This window comes from Macaca thibetana, chromosome 15 (genome assembly GCF_024542745.1).
Source record: "Macaca thibetana thibetana isolate TM-01 chromosome 15, ASM2454274v1, whole genome shotgun sequence".
In the NCBI taxonomy this organism is placed as follows: domain Eukaryota; kingdom Metazoa; phylum Chordata; class Mammalia; order Primates; family Cercopithecidae; genus Macaca; species Macaca thibetana.
In genome coordinates this window covers 90,616,551-90,636,403 of record NC_065592.1, presented here as the reverse complement: position 1 = coordinate 90,636,403, position 19,853 = coordinate 90,616,551, and the positions used below count along the sequence as shown (strand labels likewise).

The 19,853-nt window shown below is 45.4% G+C and overlaps 1 protein-coding gene across 3 annotated transcripts in view; it reads right to left on the bottom strand.

Moving 5' to 3' along the window:
• PSAT1 (phosphoserine aminotransferase 1) overlaps nt 1-12,184 on the bottom strand; it is a 32,214-nt gene extending 20,030 nt beyond the window's left edge. The window contains exons 1-6 of one of the 3 annotated variants that reach the window (XM_050761124.1): nt 11,989-12,184; nt 8,591-8,651; nt 7,240-7,309; nt 4,323-4,528; nt 2,790-2,962; nt 714-883 (exon numbers count right to left, since the gene is read on the bottom strand). In XM_050761124.1, coding sequence (XP_050617081.1) covers nt 714-883; nt 2,790-2,962; nt 4,323-4,528; nt 7,240-7,309; nt 8,591-8,651; nt 11,989-12,048 — 740 coding nt within the window. In that variant the 5' untranslated portion in view covers nt 12,049-12,184. Of the gene's footprint in view, nt 1-713; nt 884-2,789; nt 2,963-4,322; nt 4,529-7,239; nt 7,310-8,590; nt 8,652-10,633; nt 10,786-10,849; nt 10,955-11,988 lie in introns of those variants that run through there. The other 2 variants (XM_050761123.1, XM_050761125.1) reach the window with 2 other exon arrangements.
• Nucleotides 12,185-19,853: the final 7,669 nt, after the last annotated feature.

Below are 19,853 nucleotides of genomic sequence, written 5' to 3'. Positions count from 1 at the left end.
AGGCAGCCAGCTTCCCGCAGGCCCAGCAGAGAAAGAAATGAAAGCAGGGGAGGCACAGCCTTTGAAAATTCTTCTCCAAAGCTGCACTGGCTGTTTGAGATGCAGGCCACAGCACCTCATGTATAGAGAGCTTTTGGGTTAACGGTGAACCACCAGGTCCTGGATTACCAAGACCAAACAAAAACCAACATCCCCAAAAAAGAGCAAGAGGAAAAGCTGATCAAATAGTAAAGAGGGGGTACAGAGGGAGAGGTGAGCTGGGCAGAGAATCTGATAAGATATCTGGGGCATTTGGTCACCGGCTCCTGGAAACATGCTTTACTTTATTTTACTTATTTATTTAGAGATGGAGTCTCCCTCTGTCACCCAGGCTGGAGTGCAATGGTGCCATGTCGGCTCACCGCAACCTGTGCCTCCCCAGCTCAAGCGATTCTCCTGCCTCAGCCTCCTGAGTAGCTGGGATTATAGGTGTGTGCTACCACGCCTGGATAATTTTGTATTTTTGGTAGAAACAGGGTTTCACCATGTTGGTCAGGCTGGTCTCTAGCTCCTGACCTCAAGTGGTCCACCTGTCTCGGCCTCCCAAATTGCTAGGATTACAGGCGTGAGCCACCCCGCCCAGCCTTACATGCTTTACTTTAAAATACAACCTCTGCTTTGATGAAAAATAGTGAGACCCTCCCCGGGTCCACAAGACTGACTCCCAGAGTTACCTGAAACATGGAGGCGTGTTGTACAAGGAGCTGTTTCCAGCCTGCACCTTGTATTCCAGGACCGAAGGGCACTCTCGGAGGGCAAACCCCAGCAGGTCATCACGGACAATCACCACGGTGACCCCAGCAGAGCCAACATTCTTCTGGGCACCAGCAAAAATCACACCAAACTTAAAAAGAGAAAGACATGCTGTTTAAGAAGGATTTGGCCATTTTTCATACATGTATGCAAACCTCCCAACTCTTCCCAAAGCACAATTTCTTTAAGGAAATGACTGTATGCTGTGTAGGGAGGAGTTGATGCTCTAAAGCAATCTCCATCTGGGTGGCAAACCCATACTCAGGGTTCCAAAGCCTGAGGATGATCTGTCGGTCTGGTCCTCCCCTGGATGGGGCTAACCCAAGCCCACCACTGCAAGGTCCTGGCACATACTCACATTTGCTCTGCATACCTCCTTTCTACCCCCAAATCAGTCTTTAAAGTGGGGCCTCTAACCCTCCCTAGTAACCAAGAGAAGAAACAGATTTTTTTTTTTTTTTGAGACAGCGTCTTGCTCTGGCACCCAGGCTGGAGTGCAGTGGCACGATCTCAGCTCACTGCAACCTCCACCTCCCGGGTTCAAGCGATTCTCCTGCCTCAGCCTGCCAAGTAGCTGGGATTACAGCATGTGCCACCATGCCCAGCGAATTTTTGTATTTTTAGTAGAGACGAGGTTTTACCACGTTGGTCAGGGTGGTCTTGAACTCCTGATCTCGTGATCCACCCTCCTCTGTCTCTCAAATTGTTGGGATTACAGGCGTGAGCCACCGCGCCTGGCTGAAACAGATTTTTTAATCTATTTACATCTGTATAAAAGGACAGTCAGAAGGTGCTGAGAAAGGGACAAGGGACTGCTATGACAAAGAGAAGGGATGGGACAAGCTGCCTGAGGGAGAAGAAATTATAGAAAACAGATGTTTAAAGGTACTTTAGGTAATTCTGTTGTGCAAGATACAAAACCCACTCCCATGACTCTCTCCATGAAACCTTTAGGAAAAATGAGCGTCGGCAGGAAGTTGGGGGTGGGGGAAAGTAATTTATAGTTATTTAAAATTGCCAGTGCCTGGCGATAATGAAAAGCAGACCATAAACCAAATATAGTATATCTAAACAATTATTATTCAGCCTTAAAAAAGAAAGGAAGTTCTGACACACACTACAACATGGATGAACCTTGAAGACATTCTGCTAAGTGCAATAAGCCAGACACAAAAGGACAAATAGTACATGATTCACTTCTAGGAGGTACCTAGAGTAGTCAAATTCACAGAGACAGAAACTAGAATGGAGGCTGCCAGGGGCTGGAGGGCAGGGAGAGAGGGGGTTAGTGTTTAACGTACAGACTTTCATTTGGTAAGATATGAAAGTTCTGGAGACGGATGGTGGTGATGTCTGCACAACAATGTGAATGCTCTTACTGCCACTGAACCGTACACTTAAAAATGGTTAAGATGGTACATTTTATATTAAATGGTAAAATTTATTATAAGTATATATTTTCCCAAGTAAAAAGGCAGAATACCACTCAGTCAGTTCAACGGTTGTTCTTAGATTCTTTACCCGCATCGCCCCCTGGGGCATGTACCTAGAGCACGGGTCCCACTGCCCTGCCTTGGTGAGCCACTCAGAAAACGGTATCCTGTTGACACTTCTGGAGGTGGGTACCGGGCAAGGGGAGGCTCTCTCACACAGGTCCCCTGGGCTCGGGATAATCTGCATCTGCTCTTGAAGACAAGTCACTCCCCGTCTGTTGACCAAACAAGTTTCTAAGAACCACTCTCAAAAGCAGGTAGTTCCCCAAGGACTCAAGTGGGATCCTGTGAGGCAATCATCATCATGAGGCTGAGAACAGCAGGCCTCAGGCACTGCAACAGCTGGGGATTCACACCTGGCAGCCTGCTCACTGGCAGCTGCCCCTAGCTCAGGGGTTCTGCAGGCCCCAAACACCCATGGTTCTTCCCGCTGTTGTGTATATTAAAATGTCCCTGCAGAAACCGAGTCAGTGCGTTCCCCCGACCCTGCCTTTTATACTCTACCTTGGAAACATCCACTGGCTTGGACAGGAAGTTTGAGGACATGTCACAAACCAGTACTGCTCCCTTGACATCGGGTATAAAGTCAAACTCCACACCATGCACTGTCTCATTTGCGCAATAATACACATAGGAGGCATCCGGGTTGAGGTTCCAGGTGCTTGGATCTGGAATTTCTATCATAGAAGACAAGTTTGAGACTTTGCACTTTTCACTCTCCTCTTTTCTTACACAGATGGGAGTCAACCGGGAGACTGACAGGCCTCCCCTAGCAGGGAAAGATCAACTGACTTCAAAGCACTGCACAAGTGAAAGCACCCTCCCAGCCTCATCTTTTGTTACCATCGTCACCAACATCCTGACAGGACGAGCGATCCAACCTTTTGACTTTTACTGGGAACAAATCATCTTCAAAAATGGCATGGAAGGGTGGGCATGGTAGTATGTGCCTATAGTCCCGGCTACTTAGGAGGCTAAGGCAGGAGGATCACTTGAGCCCAGGAGCTGCAGGCTACAGTGTGCTATGACCATGCCTGTGAAGAGCCACTATACTCCAACCTGGGCAACATACAAAGACTGTGTCTCAGCAAAATAAAGTAAATTTTTTCAAAAGGCCTGGGAGATATCTGAGTTTTTACTTGTCACCCAGTATCCATCTACCCTACATCCATTGATGGACTAGTAGCTTCTTATTGGGACCCCAGCCCTCACCCGCTCTCAGCCCGTGTAGTTCCAGGGGAGCCAGTGAAACCCACAGCCCAGAGGTAGAATACAACTCAGGCACGGCCACAGGGACTGATTCAGAATGGGGCACAGGAGACATGAGACTGTTACTGGCAATGCTCTGCAAAGGCATTGAAACTTGGGAGAATATAAGGTCAGGAGCAGCTGCAGCCACCTTTCAAGAAAGTGACAGCTTTTTCTGCCTGTGGAGCCACCAGGTCCTGGAGACATTGTTGGGGCCCCTGATCAGGCCACATCTAAAGCCAAACCAGCCCCTGGACTTTTTCAGCTAATTAGCTGAAAAGCTACTACTAACTACTCACTGGCTTCTGCAATAAGAGTATGCATAGGCCAGGCGCAGTGGCTCACGCCTGTAATCCCAGCACTTTGGGAGGCTGAGGCAGGCGGATCACCTGAGGTCAGGAGTTCAAGACCAGCCTGGCCAACATGGTTAAACTCCGTCTATACTAAAAATACAAAAATTAGCCAGGCATGGTGGCGGGCACCTGTAATTCCAGGTACTCGGGAGGCTGAGGCAGGAGAATTGCCTGAACCTGGGAGGCAGAGGTTGCAGTGAGCTGAGATTATGCCACTGCACTCTAGCCTGGGTGACAGAGCAAAACTCTGTCTAGAAAAAAAAATAAAATAAGAGTATGCATAGGCTCTAGTTTTAGCTAGTACAGCCACCCAATCTAAATGGGAATGAACTAACAACTGACAAGGGCAGAAAAGAACTGAAAACTACAGATTGCCCTGGGTTGGGGTAACCCACCAGTCAGCATTTCACCACCCAGCTCCGCTCCCAGAACTTACTTGTATAACTCCCAAGTTTAGGGTGAACGATATTTATAGTCCCAAACTTCTTGGCTTCTTCTGCGGCCTTAGCTGACCAAGCTCCTGTCACCACATAGTCCGCACATCTTCCTGCTTTCAAGCCAATCAGATTTAAGGGGACAGCACCAAACTGGCCAGACCCACCTCCTTGCAAAAAAATCACCTTATAGTTGTCTGGAACGGCTCTGGGCAGAAGCACAGGTAACAGTAAATACATAAACTCATGTGGTCAAAGATTAAGAACAAGTGATGCTCTACCAAGTGCTTTACCTTGGGTGGATTTACTACAAGAAATATGGTAATGTTCCAATACTACTGTGTCTTCCCTAATTCACTCATTTATTTATGCAATCCTTGAACAACTATTTACTGGAGACTGTGTTGAAAGCCGAGGGTGACTGTTGGACCTGCAGGTCTTCCTCCTCTTCCTAGTGACAACAGCCTGATGTTCCTTTAGGAAATTACCCCTCTGCCACTCTCAGTCCACATGGTTCAACTGTGGTCAACCCTGGCTCAAGGGGATAAGCACCTGCCCCAGGCTGGCCAATGGAATTTGGTACTGAGACCTTTACTCAAACTTCTTGGTAAGGAAAGCTGTTTCTACTGAGGGAAAGAAGAAACTTGTAGGAGCTGATCCTGCAACCAGTGGTGGCCACGAAGTGAAGAGAACACATAAGAAAGCAGAGCCAGAAGATGTGGGAAAATCAGCTTCCTGCAATCATTTAGAAGCACCTAAATCCTCCTGCATTTATCTGTTAGGTGAGATAATACATTGCTTTTTTACTTAAGCCAGTGAGTTGGGGGTCCTATAACTTACAACCAATAATCCTGTGCCATGCACCATGCTATGAACTAGGTAGATGTTGGGCAGGAGGTTTTGATAATGTTTTAGGCCTGGCCATGAAATCATGTATCTATTACACATCAAAATAAAAAGCAAAATTCTTTGACTCCAGGATGAAAAATTAAGATAACGATGAGAATGGCTACAGGCAGTAGAAACAAGCCCAGCTCCAAAAGGACAAGGCCATGGAAACTGGACCCAAGCCTTTGAGTAAGGTCAGAGCCTGGGAATAGGTGTACAGAAGCCAGATGGCCAGGGAACAGAGCTCCAGCAAAGATATAGAGGTAAATTAATAAAGGGCAAGGCAACGTGGTAGGGTCTTGGGGAATGGGGTGGTAGGTGCGTAAATATCTTGTCCTGAAAGATGCATGACCTACATTCAGGGCTTAGTAGGATAGCAAGCAACCAGCAGGTCTTAGGAGAGTCTAGCCACGAGGTTCTCAGCAGCTGGGAAGACTGATAACCCAAGACAGAGATCCAGGTTCACATTATTCAGATGCAGGGCGGTTAACAAGGCCAAGAATTAGATGGAAGGAAACCAGGCCGAGGTCTAGGTACAGGTGTACAAGGTAGGAACCAGGTTAGGAGAAGAAAAGATAGGCCCTTAAATTGAACTGGGACCCCAGTCAGAGGAAGTTCGTAGCCATGTGGTCAAATGCCATCTCTCTTCAGGCTAATGTTCCAAATACCCACTCCATGAAGGACAGGATTGTCCTATGAATGTGACATGATACTCAGCAGGCCAACGGATGGGAGAGGCCAAGCAGATGGCTACCAGCTCTGAACATTCACACTGCAATCAGCGTCTGCTCCTCCTCACAGAAATCCCACCCAGCCTGCCCTATCTGAATCACTTTATCAAGCAATTTGAAAACTTGAAATAATCAGCATAATTCAAATTTTGTTAATGTAATAATGCAAGAATGGGTCCTAACATATTAGTGATTATCCCTGATTAGTTGGGGTTAAAGTTATTCCAGTTGAGTTGTGAGCTACAATGTTTTTCCTAAACTTTCATTATTTTTGTGAACAGGAAAAAAAAATGGTATGCTTTCAAACTTGCTATATTTGTGGGTTTATGTGAACATGTTTATATAATATATAAAAATCTCTCCTTTAAATAGCAATCTATTTAAGAATAAGGTGTCCTCTGGATAGGAAAGGCAGTGCAGCTAACCCAGGGAGATTTCGTCTAAGCAGCAGTTCCTAGAGTTCAGAACTCTTACAATTAAAATTAAAGTTAAAAATAAAAGTTAAAAAGAAAGTCTCTCCGGAGATTCTGATTCGGCAGGACTAAGTGGTGCCCATCACTTGATTTATTTATTTATTTATTTATTTTTTTTTTTGAGATGGAGTCTCGTTTTGTCACCCAAGCTGGAGGGCAGTGACGCGGTCTCAGCTCACTGCAACCTCCGCCTCCCTGGTTCAAGCAATTCTCCTGCCTCAGCCTCCTGAATAGCTGGGATTACACGTGTGTGCCACCATGCCCAGCTAATTTTTTTTTTTTTTTGTAGTAGATGGGGTTTCACCGTGGTAGCCAGGATGGTCTTGGTCTCCTGACCTCGTGATCCACCCGCCTCAGCTTCCCAAAGTGCTGGGATTACAGGCGTGAGCCACTGTGCCTGGCCCCACTTGAATTTTTTAATACTCCACCCTAACCAGGTGACTCTGACAGATGGTATGAAACTCAAACTTTGAGAACAACTGAACTAGTTTATAGTCAATTATGCTGACAAAGATGACCATTTCTTCGTCATTTTTATCTCTTTCATGCCAGTTTAACTGCCACAGTGCTGAAAAATCTTTCCTAGATACAGTGACTTCAAATCTTTGGAAATATCACATAAAATAAAAACAAAAACATACAAACACAGGATGGGGAACAAGTAAAAAGCATTATGTACTAATAGTGAGTTGGAGAGAATCTTAAAAGGATTATTTTAAATTGTGAAATATTCTGAACAAACAATAGAGTGTAGAAGATAATGGAAGACATCCGGGTTTAGGAAGTATCTAACAAAAGTAACAGAATTTGGTCTTTTTTAAACTTACAGCAATTCCCGCACAAGAGTCTCTGTATTGTTAATAATCTTGGCAAAATCTGATGACCTGTGACTCATTTCTGTGAAAGGAAAGATAAACAACAACAAAAATGCCAGTTTAAAACCAAGTGAACAGAAATACCTATGATATTTGCAAGTAAACAACAATACCGGGAAATTTCAGTTATTCTGCATTCAAATTGTGGGCCAAGGCTCACTTAGTTTAGGGGACCATCCACACTGATTTTCAAATTGCAAACATTTAGCTTCATCGTCATGGCAGAAGGATTTTTCAAGTGGTGCATTCATTGAGCAAGCTATTTGTTAATTCATCACTCCATGATGCTGTCTGTGATTCTTCTTACAATCTCTTTCTCACAAACAGGAATCCATGTCCAACAGTTGCCCTTTAGGTCTAGAGCACAAAACTCCACGCTGTGATCTCACTTCACAGAAATCTAAGTATATGTCCCAAACCAACAGGAACAAAATTTAACAGAAATAAGCAATACAGTTAACCCTATGGTCTCTTAATACCATGCAGTCTTCAGAACTACCAAAAATAAAAGAAAATAAGTTTTGGAATGCGGAAGTCCTCTTCCCCAAAAATATAGGGGAAACTTAATAAGATTATCAATGTGCGAGGTCCTCATAAAAGGCTTGTGTACTTTTAAACTTTAATGAGGTTGTATTTAAGTACAATAAAAACTGTAAATTGAATGTAAAGCAATATTATAAATGTTTGGAGGCAATATTATGCAAATATACAGTATCTGCTGATCCTAGATCCTATGATTTAGCAAAAACCAATTATGACAGGGTAAACTGAGATGTCAGAGCCTCTCACCAGCATTTATGCTATTTTCAAAATGGTTTCTATCAAACATGCAACCCAAGCTATTAAAGTTTAAAAATGTATCTATAAAGGCCTATAGGAAGACTCTATAGGCCCTGTAATTCTATATTTGATGCATTTAAATTAGTTCTCTTTGGGCCAGGGCTCAGTGGCTCAAGCCTGTAATTTCAAAACTTTGGGAGGCCAATGTGGGAGAATTGCTTGAGGCCATGAGTTTGAGATCAGCCTGGGCCACAAAGTGAGATCCCATCTCATGGGATCTTTAAAAAATATCTTAAACATTTTTAAAAAATTAGCCCGGTATGGTGACATGTACCTATAGTCCTAGCTACTCAGGAAGCTGAGGCAGGAGGGTCACTTGAGCCCAGGAGTTGAAGGCTGCAGTGAACTATGATCACGCCATTGTACTCCAGCCTGGGTGACAGAGGAGGACTATGCCTCTTAAAAAAAAAAAAAAGTTTCCTTTGAAACCTGGACATTCACATAATTCAAAAGTAAATCTTACCAAGAACACTAATGCCAATTCCTTTGTAGTCTAATAACTCCTTTTGCATCTCTAACAACACCTAGAAAAAAAAAAGGAAAATAAGGTTATTTCAATATGCTCTACACGGCTTTCCCTCCACACATACAAACCTGAGAAGGGGACGAGGAAGGGTCTACAGGGAGGTCCCCAGGCATCCATCCCCACCCACAGCCAGTCCCCTTCCTCCCCATGTCCACAAAGCCAGCGATGATGCAACTTACACACAAGGTAAGCATGAAATTAGGCAATGTGACTGATGTTGATACACTTTTTCCAAAGTCCTGAATTTACCAATCCCCTAGAAAATGTCCCCTTCGCAAATCTCATTCACCACTCTCCTAAAGCTAAAGTACAGAATGCATAAAGTTCTGGGTTAAAGGGACAACAATAAAAACAATTATGTCCAGATTATACAGGTAACTCAATTTTCCGATGTCTTTTGGTCTAAGGTGCTAGACTGGGAAGCGTGGGGTGGGCAGGAAGAAGGAAGAGCCTGCTGTGAATAAGATTTGTCCCAGGGTGCTGCAACAAGACTGGCACAATGTTGATAGTCATTGAGTCTCAGAGATGAGTCCTTGGAGGTTCATTACACTACTTTTATCTTTGTGTATGTGAGGAATCCCATAATAAAAAATAAAGAGAAAAAGAAAAGCTTTAAAAATGAACATAAAATAAGTGCAAAAGCAACCAGACAGAGAAGGTCTACAAATAGGAGGCACTTTTTTTTTAAGATGCTTGCTAAAGAGGGCATCATTAAAACACAGCTATAACTTAAACTGGATTGCAACTTGACTCAAAAAACAGTATTTTAACAATAAAGAATTAGACAAGGCCAGGCGTGGTGGCTCACACCTGTAATCCTAGCCCTTTGGGAGGCCAAGGCGGGCAGATCACGAGGTCAAGAGATTGAGACCATCCTGGCCAACATGGTGAAACCCCGTCTCTACTAAAAATACAAAAATTAGCTGGGCATGGTGGTGGGCGCATGTAATCCCAGCTACTACTGAGGCAGAAGAATCGCTGGAACCTGGGAGGTGGAGGTTTCAGTGAGCTGAGATCACGCCACTGCACTCCAGCCTCATGACACAGCGAGACTCTGTCTCCAAAAAAAAAAAAAAAAAGAGTTAGATTTAAAAAAAGACTGCCTTGATGACTGGGTCTAAGAATGTGTTATTGTTTTCTGAAATGCTGGATGCTTGTTAACACTAGCTGATCAAATAAATCAGAGTGAATCTTTTCTCTTAGTAAAGAGAAACATTCATCTGTGAATAATCTCTGAACTTGCTCTGAGGCTGTATCTTTCTTATAGACAGCATTCGTTGACAATAGTTCTATAAAAGTTTATAACCAAAATAATTACAAAGAGTTTTAAAGACTCCTACTCAAAAATTACACCTTCCTAATCCAATCGTTGTTTTGTTTTTGTTTTTTTCCCAGTTGAAGAATGCATTGCTCTTGTGGATCACAACCAATTTTTATTTTGCTGTTGTTAAGAGACAGGGTTTTGCTCTGTCACCCAGCCTGGAATGCAGTGGGACAATCACAGTTCACTACAGCCTCAAACTCCTGGGCTCAAGAGATCCTCCCACCTTAGCCTCCTGAGTTGCTTGGATTACAGGCGTGTGCCACCACACTCAGCTCACGACTTTTTTAATGAAACAGAACAGACTAGAGCAGGATAGAATACAAAATAGTGTATGTCACAGGTAATTAGGCTACTCATCATCTCATAAGGCATTTATTTTTGTTACAATTCAATTTTGTGTATACTTTGTCATTTTGTAAGCACGTTTTTCACTGTAGTTTACAGTCAAAAAAGTTTGAAAGCTTCTCTAATCTTTGCAATTCAACTAAATCAAGGAAACACATAAAAAGCAACATCTGCCCGCCCTTGGCCCTCCTACCTCCCAGGTTACATGCAATCCAAGGACAAAAATCCTCCCAGAAAAATTAATAATAAATAATTGTATTACTGATGACAACTGCCATTACAATTATAGCAATAAATTAATAACGAATTACCTACGGAACAAATACTGGGAACACTCCAAAGCATGGGGGGGAGGGTTGAAGGAGGAGGCTACAGGAAACATTTCTACAGCTGGAGCAGGGAATCTAGCCTAAAATGAACTGTAATCACTGAGAAAAAATAAGCCCTGTCCTCTCAGCTACTGTGAGCGCTGCCCCTAGAAAAGCAAGACGTCCTTTCCCCTTTAAAATTGGATTCTCTGTTCTTACCACAACACAGAGGAGGCTCTGTCCCAGGGAGATTTCTACTCTGCTCAACAATTGATAATTGTAAAATACTTGGCTATGCCCCATGCTGCTCCAACATATTATCAGCTCTACCCTGGTTAGCAAAATAAAAATCTAACAGCAGCGGCAGCCGCCTGACAATGAGCTCAAGGCACATCAGAGACTTTGCCTTCTTCACTGCGGGTGGAGCTGGGGACGGTGGGTTTGGCGGGGGAGGGGAGGAGCCAGGCTGGGGCCTGGGAAGGCAGAGAGTGAGTTCCACTAGCAAGATCTGATTGTGGCCCGGGGGAGAATTCAATCATTCGGTTTACTCCAGAACCAAATGAACAGATAATTGGGTTAAGCAGCCCAAAGCCCACCAGAGTTCGAATACTCGAACGCCTTTAGGGGACAAGCATGTTAAAAAAAGGAGAGGGGTGGGGAGAAAGGCTTTAGGAAAGGGTAGGTTCTATGGGGGACAAGGAGGGGAAAGTTGGACTGAAGGTTTTCAAATTTACATTTCTGAAAAGCAGTGCTCCTAAGTGCTGGCTAAAGCAAACACTGGTGTAGGGGGTAGAGGGGCACCCACACGCGGACCTTTAAGTTTGCAATCCCTTTCAGCTAAGGTGATCCACTGCAATACGCAAAACCTGTCATCGGTTCATTCCCATTCATCACTCATTCACACTATGTCCATTCATGCATCCGCTCGGGCATCACACTGCCCGGGCTCGCCGCACAGCTGCGCGAGGCGAACGCAGAGATCAGAGCTTTTTCTCTTCCGCCCCGCCCCAGCCCCCGGCCCGGCCCTGCCCGGGAGATGGCACAGCCCGGGAGTCTGCAGGTGCGCGGCACCGGCGGGGCAGCAGGCCCCGGCCAGCTGAGTCGTGCACTGCCTCGCATCAGCAGTCACGGCCAGGGGCAGCTGCACCGGCACGCCTCGCCGAGCTTCCTCACCAACTGCATTCTTGCCGAAGCCCGCCTGCCAGAGCTGCTGATCCCGCCGTGCATGCTGATGCAAAGCGCCTAGGCGACTCAAGGCGGGGAGCGAGAATCCGAGTGCCACACGCAGGGATGCAAACCCACCCGCGCGCGTGCTCCCGCCTGAACCTCACTCACGGCGCCCGCTCGCGGGGACTTACTGAGTGCGGCAGCTTGGCAGGACCAGGCCCAAAGTTGACCACCTGCCTTGGGGCGTCCATGGTGCGCCGGCTAGGGCGGCGAGTCAACCAAGGAGGACCGAACGCGTGAACGGCTAGCTTTCACGACCGCCGCGGTGAGAGTCTGCAGCCGGCTCCGCACCCCTGCCCTGTTCCAGGGCCGAGTCGGCGCCCCATTGGCCCGCGCTGTCGCAGGCCCTGCGCTGATTGGTTCGCGCGAAGGAGCTCGCATCCCCATTGGTCGTGCTTCTGAACCGAGTCCGACAGTTGCTCCTCCTCGCGTTTACTGTTTCAACCCCCATTTTTGATCAATGCAAGGAGCGCGCGAGATTGCGCCAGCCAGCAGAGCCGGCTCGGCTGCGCGCCCGCCCGAGGATTGTGGGCGGCGGGAAGAGGCTGCCCCTGCCAACCTGCCTTCGCCCCTTGAGCCCTCAATCAGGCCTCAAGGGTTCAGTCCTCCAACCCCAAAGGACTCCAGCTCCTCTCTCTTGGCCGAGCAGATTTGTCGCCCCCATCCACCCACCTCTCCACCACCAGCCCCCAGTTTGGGCTGTGATGTATTTGTTCCAGAACCAGAAGTCACTAATCTACCGAACTTTTCTAAGCACCCCCACGGGCGTCAGATACCCTAGTGAAGAGAGAGGACCCCCCAAGGTTGGAAGCGCAGGATGAAGAAGGGCCGGGGGTGGGTGGATAAGGTTCTTTGTATTTGCACGTGGGTCCCGAGTTCCTGCAGGATTAAAGAACAGAGGTGGCCAAGGACGCAGGGAGGAGCGATAGCCTGGGAAGCGTGGATGTCCGCCAGGCAAGCCCTTTAAAGTCGCTGATTCTCCATTTCCTCCTTGGTGAAACGAGTGAGCTGGAACCCTGCGACAGCTCTCAGGTTGCGCCCGCGCTGACAAGCTGTGAGTTGAAAAACGTGAGGAGATAACAACAAGAACGCGATACCCCTAGGGCGCTGCAGCCCAAACCAGAGGAAGGTGGCCCCTAGCCAGGCCAGGCGCACGGCCAGAGCTGCTCAAACTTTTCCACAGAAGTGACCTTCTCAAAAGAACTCCAGTGGAGACCCCATGGGGTTCAGAAACACAAAACCCTCCCCCTACCCTGCAAGAGAGAAGTTCCTTTGAAGTCTGGAATTTCATCATTTTTAAACTATGAATTTTGCATTCTGTGCCATAATTTAACCTAGTTTCTTCTAATGTAAAAATATTTTCCCAGTCTGAGTAAAATTGATGCGCCAGGAATATACACAGTGCAACTGCCCCGTTTAGAGAAGCCTTGTAATTGGTCAGGGCTTTGGCTTTTGTTTGCTTTTCCTGATGAGAATGTGGGCAGTATGGGGCTGAGAGCAGAGGCACTGCTCTGGATATGGAATTGGAGCACAAAGTTTCCAGAAAAAGGCAAAATGAACAAGGCCCCTGCGTTTCTCAGCAACTTCATTAAGAAAACCGCAACAGTGAAGGGAGAATAAGTCTCGGCCCAGAAACTCAGGCATGCAAGAAGCGTCACATATCCATTCTTTTATGTAAATAACTCAGTTATTTTTACATTATATATTAGAAAATATTTTTACATTATATATTAGTAGCTGCCCCTAGCAGCTAATCTACTGGGGAGTAAGGGAGTCAGCCTTCATCCTTCCTGGAGTTAGTTCCTAACACCAGGGATTTACACAGTCCCATGTAGTGGGTTGGGAGAAGGGATGGCACATCCATTTGGTCCTCTGTTCCCAAAAAATATGGCTGAGTTGTTTCCACTGCCCAGGCTCATGTGGCTGCTTGGGCTGATGAGCTCCCTGCTACTTCTGTATCCCACTAGGGGCACAGGAATTTGGGGTGGGGTGGCGGTGGCTATTGCCTCATGTGCTAAGACAGTCCCTGCAGCTGTTCCTCCCAGGGGTCCTGCAGTTTCCAAGATGGTATTTCAGGGACACAAGTCACACATACCCTCAGCCTCAGGACCCACTGATCTCTGTTTGTCTTCCTCCTGCCCCCGGGGCAATCTCCTTTTCAGTCTAGGGAAAATCTGTCTTTTCCATGTTTTTTCCTCACACTGTGCCCCCAAACACAAATTAAACCAGAGCCACAAACTCAAATGCCTTCAGGGGCCACTCAGGGATGTGAAACAAGTAGTGGGAACTGTGGCAAATTGAGTTCATTTGTCCATTTGCAGCACAGGTGCACGCGGCCACTGCACATTTGTGATTCCCCCATCCGTGGGATAGGGTTGGTGGCAGGAAGTGGCTGCTCAGACCGGCTTCATGTTTCCCAGCTCCCCTTGCATCTAGGTGAGCCACATGACTGGGTCCCCCCAGTGGAATGTGGGCCAAGTGGATGTGTGTCACTTTCAGGCCAGTGCGGTTAAGAAATGGGTGTGCTTCTCCACTTCCTTTTTCCCATTCCACAGGCTGAAAACAAAAAACTCCCTGGCCCCTAAGGACAGTGGAGACACAGCAAAGAGGGAGCCCCAGGTCCCTGAATCATCTGCACCAGACTTGTCATATGTAAGTGAGAAATCGACTTCTTTTGTGCTATGTCACTGAAATATGAGAGGCGATTTGTTATGGCACTCATTTTATCCTAATTAATATGCCATCCTAAATGCAACAGCTGAAGTTCAGATCCAGCTGGTTGTTGCCAAGTAGGCAAATGAAGTTGCTTGAGCTATCTTCACATTTTGAAATAAAACCCAGGAACCCAGATTTTTATGTGACATCTCATTTTTAAACATCTACAAATGTAAATTTCAGCAAAACACTGTACAAATCAATATTTTCAGGGGCAAACTCCAGCTTATCTGAGGCCTTCTTTAGCTTACAGGTAACAAGTTCTCCAAAGGACTGTTTATAGTGTTCTGCCCCCAAATTTCCTCTGGTTCAACAAGGAACACTCTCAGCTAAGTGCTTGAATAAAGCAGCAGCAAAGGAGGAAACATAATTTAATCTCAAAATATTATTTTGTCCTTCTTGCCTATTTTGCACTGATCTGTAAAGACAGTCCAGAGGAACCCCTGCATTGCAGGAGGGATCCTCCCCTCTTAGAAGATTCTCATTTAGCAGGTACAAAGAAGCTTCTTTATGAAATACATATTTTGTAAAAAGGCAGAAATTCAATTTTCACAAGTATTATTCATTGAGTACTTCTATATGTGAAAGATGCTGGGCTCTGCTGCGACTCCCAGTCAGATCCAGCCATCCTGTTTAGAGGGGAGTGAGAAGAGAAGCAGGCAACATTGTTGTGCAGGGGAGAAAATCTATTTGGAATGAGACAAGATTATTCCTGCCGCCCTTTTTGTAGTTGGAGCTAAAGATCCTTTTCCCTTATCATTATTTCCAGAGAACATGAGGAAGGAAAGCTGGGCACGGTGGCTGACGCCTATAATCCCAGCACTTTGGGAAGCGGGTCACTTGAGGTCCGGAGTTTGAGACCAGCCTGGCCAACATGGTGAAACCACATGTCTATTAAAAAAAAAATTAAAAATTAGCCTTGCATGGTGTCTCGCACCCGTAGTACCAGCACTCAAGAGGCTAAGGGGGGAGAATCGCTGCCCCCAGTTCCAGCAACCACCATTCTACTTCCTGTCTCTATGAATCTGACCACTCTAAGTACCTCTTGTATGCGGAATCATACAGAATGATTGATCCTGGGAGGCGGAGGTTGCAATGAGCCAAGATTGCACCACTGCACTCCAGCCTGGGTGACAGAGTGAGACCCTGTCTCAAAAACAAACAACAATTTTAAAAAGTGGGAGAGAGGCAGTAATCATAGTTTATGTAGCAAAAAGAAACCAAAATCCAAAATCCTATTACTTTCTTTATTCTGACCCCAACAGATAGGAGAAGATATCCATCCTACTCTCTTTACCTCAATTTATTTCCTTACCTACTTTGCTTCATTTTTTTATTGTGATAAAACATGCATAACATAAAATTTACCATTTTCAAGTCTACAGTTAAGGGGCAGTAAGTACAGTTACATTTTTGTGCAATCGTCACCACCATCCACCACCAGAACCTTTTCATCCTCCCACACTGAAACTCTGTACACATTAAGCTATAACTCCCTCCACTCCCCAGCTCCAGCAACTACCCTTCTACTTCCTGTCTCTATGAAATTGACCACTCTAAGTACCGCCTGTAAGCGGAATCATAAATAATTTGCCCTTTTGTGTGACTGGTTTATTTCACTTAGCATAATGTCTTCAAGGTTTATCCATCGTGCTTCACATTTTTTTTGGTAGAGATAGGGGTCTCACTACGTTGCCCAGGATGGTCTCGAATTCCTGCCCTCAAGTGATCCTCCCATCTTGGTCCAACAAAGTCCTGGGATTACAGGCATGAGCCATTGCCTCTCGCCGCATTTTGCTTTATTTTTAAAGATTATTATAGATCTTTAAAAGATCTGCAAGCTTTGCACAAGTGAAATCCCTAAAGAGGTTACTTAAGAGGCATGCTGTCTGTGGACTAGTGGGCAGAATTATACGGGGGATGCACACTGCTTCTACTTCTTACATCCTAAAAAGATTCCAAAGTGGAAAAAGCATCAGAATTTATTTTACTTTTTTTTTTTTTTTTTTTTAAGAGAAAGGAGCACAACTCCTGGCACCATCCCTGTAATGTGTTTACACACTGGTATTCTCCACTCTTAGCCCCGCTGGCTCTGCTCGTACGCGAGTGCATTTTTGGGATCAGCACTCTTCATGAGGGCTGCCTCACAGAAGGGTTCCACGTGGAAGCCTGAAAACAAGCCACAGATCACTCGTTTCACCACCTGTGCAAAGTCAATACGTGCCTATTTCAGACAACCATCCAGTCTGTTTGAGAACGACTTTTGTAGAGTTGATAATCTGTGGGTTGTTTTGTTCTTTCCTTTTCTTTATGAGGACAGAGGAAATACTAAGGCAAAACAGAGAGAGAGAGAAAATCCAGGGATGACGGGAGCGGAAGCCAGTTCAGGATGTGAAAAGTCTTGCTTCTTCCTCTTGTTTTTCTCATGCTTCAAACTGAGTGCCAACTCCAAAGAACCACACACACACCCTCTGAGATAAGCAGGGACCTGTCACTTAATTGTATTGTTTGGCTTATGTTTTGTACAGAAAGGCAGCAAAGATTAATTAAAAATAACAAGAATTCAAAACTGCTAGGGGTGAAAGGCATCTCTGTAACCATCAAAACGAACTGGGCAGGGGCAAGGGGAGCAGCTGGCCAGAGGGGAGGGAGCTGGAGGGGAGGGAAGACTGGCTCAGCATGTTGTGGTGTGTGCATCTGAGGCACATCCAAGCAGGTGTGTGTGTGAAGACTTTTTAATGACGTAGGAATACACCTCGTATGAAATATCGAAATGAAAGAAAAAGCTGCTTCTCATCAGCACAACAATTAACTATCTCCAAAAACAATTTTTTTAAGCCCCCGTCCTTGGAGTCACAAATTCTACTCAAACTTAGACAATAAATTATGGTCCCAAGTGAGAACATCAACAAATGCATTCAGATTCATTCATTCAACAAATACTGTCATGCGTCGCTTAACAACAGGGATATGTTTTGAGAAATGCATCCTTGGGCGATTTCATCGTTGTGTGAACATCATAGAGTGCACTTACACAAACCTAGATGGCACAGCCTGCACACACCTAGGCTATATGATACAGCCTATTGCTCCTAGACTACAAGCCTATACAGCATGTTACTGTACTGAATACAGTGAAGATTTACTGAACGAAAGAATGAGGTTACATATACTATACCTGTTGTGATAATTCTGCTAAAACAAAGAGAGGTCTGTTCCAAAGTTGATGTCTTCACCCCAGAGACAGAAAACTGCTTACTGTTATGAATTATCATGCACCCCTTTCAGCAAGGTTTCAAAGGAGATTTCATCCTTCCTCATCCTCAAATTCAATCTGTTCTGCTTCCCCACTTTTCTCCGCTCCATCAACTTCTATCTCCATGCTGCCTGCCTCGTCCAAGCTCCCAGGATCTCTTCCAGACTCTTGGGCCTGGACTCCTTGCATTGACATCACCACCTTAGAATCCATTCTCCAAACTGCAACCACAGTCAACTTTTGAAAACATACATTAGGTAGATCATGTAGCTCCTCTGCTCAAAGCCCTCTAACAACTTCCCGTTACATTTAGAACAACCGTCAGACTCCTAATGGGCCCACAAGACCCTACTTAGCCTGGTTCTTGGTCTTCTCTTGGCTCAGCCCTTGCTTATTTCTCTGGAAACTCACCAGCCTCTGCAATAGTACTTGTTTGTTGTCCATTTCCACACTAGAATGTAACTTCCCAGAGAAGCTGAGACTGCACCTGCCCTTTTCACTGCTGTATCCCCAGCATCAAGCATATTAGGTGCTTGATAAATATTTCTCGAGTGAATGTACAGGGCAGGAAGAAGGAAATTAATGAAAATGATAACAGTCTGTTGCTGGGTTAATTCTAAAAGAGTGAGGTGAGGATAGGCATAAGACCACCAAAAACCCCTGAAGATCCTGGGATGCCACTCTGCACCCTTTGAGAGCCTATGGTTCCCCAGGCCCATCCTCCCACAAGTCAGTTCTGCTGAGGCTGAAGGCCTCATCGAGTCCTAACATGTCGCCGTGCAATTAGGATTCTAGGTCAGTGTCTTCAATGCTGAGTGAAGCTGCATGTGGGAGCTTTATGGTTTGGCTCTGTGTCCCCACTTAAATCTCATGCTGATTTGTAATTCCCAATATTGGGCGAGGGGCCTGGTGGGAGGTGATTGGATCATGGGGGCAGATTTCCCCCATGCTGTTCTCATGCTAGTGAGTAAGTTCTCATGAGATCGATGGTTTAAAAGTGTGTGGCACTTCCCCCCAACACCCACCACTTTGCCATATTAAGACATGCTTGTTTTCCCCTTGCCTTCTGCCATGATTATAAGTTTCCTGAGGCCTCCCAGCCGTGCTTCCTGTACAGCCGATGGAACTGTGCATCCACTAAAACTCTTTTCTTTATAAATTACCCAGTCTCAGGTAGTTCTCAGCAGTGCGAGAATGGATGAATACACCATATAATTCACCTCCATTCAGCTTGCACTGGATCCAGTCACACTTGCCTGAATTTGCACAGCAACTCAAAGTTCATGGCAAACCGTGGCAAGTTGCAGGTTGTTGAAGGGATGTATTTTGTGGAGGGAGAAGAGTTAATTAGAGAGCCAGGCCCACAGGGTAGCATATGTTTGTTTCTCAAACTCACAGAACTGGAAGGAATCTTGGAGTGTCATCTAGAATCATCTACCCATGCATTCTGAGAGCCAGCGTCTCCCAGCATTGTCCAGAGGCAGTGGGGAGGAAAAATTACATTGCCCTGTAAATCAGTACAAAGCCATTCCCAGACGACTGCCCAAGGATTTGGGTGGAGGCTTGCAGAACTGAGGAGTGAGATGAAAGAATTTTTAAAGTAATAACATTTATGTTGATTCTGTATATCCCAGCATACTTTAACTTTCATCACCAAAATGGAACTCTTAGGTAACATAGAATGACTTGGTGTCCCCAGGCTGGCTCCAATGTCTCCAGTCACTAAACATGCATAAACCTCCTTGGACAGCTGAAGATGATTAATGAATCCTAATCAGGTATACTGACCATGTAGAATTTAGGAACCAAAAGGAACTCTGCAAGCACTCTCAACTGTAAGGTTAGAGATGGAAGAAATTCACCAAGTGTGCTTACGACAAATAATGTCAAGAGCACCTACTCTCTTTCAGACAACACAGGGTCATTTTCATGTATCAAAATATAAAGTATTTCCAGTGTGTCTTACATATATTTTGGGGTGTTTGTTATTGAATTATCCAATTTGACTCACAAATCTCAGGAATT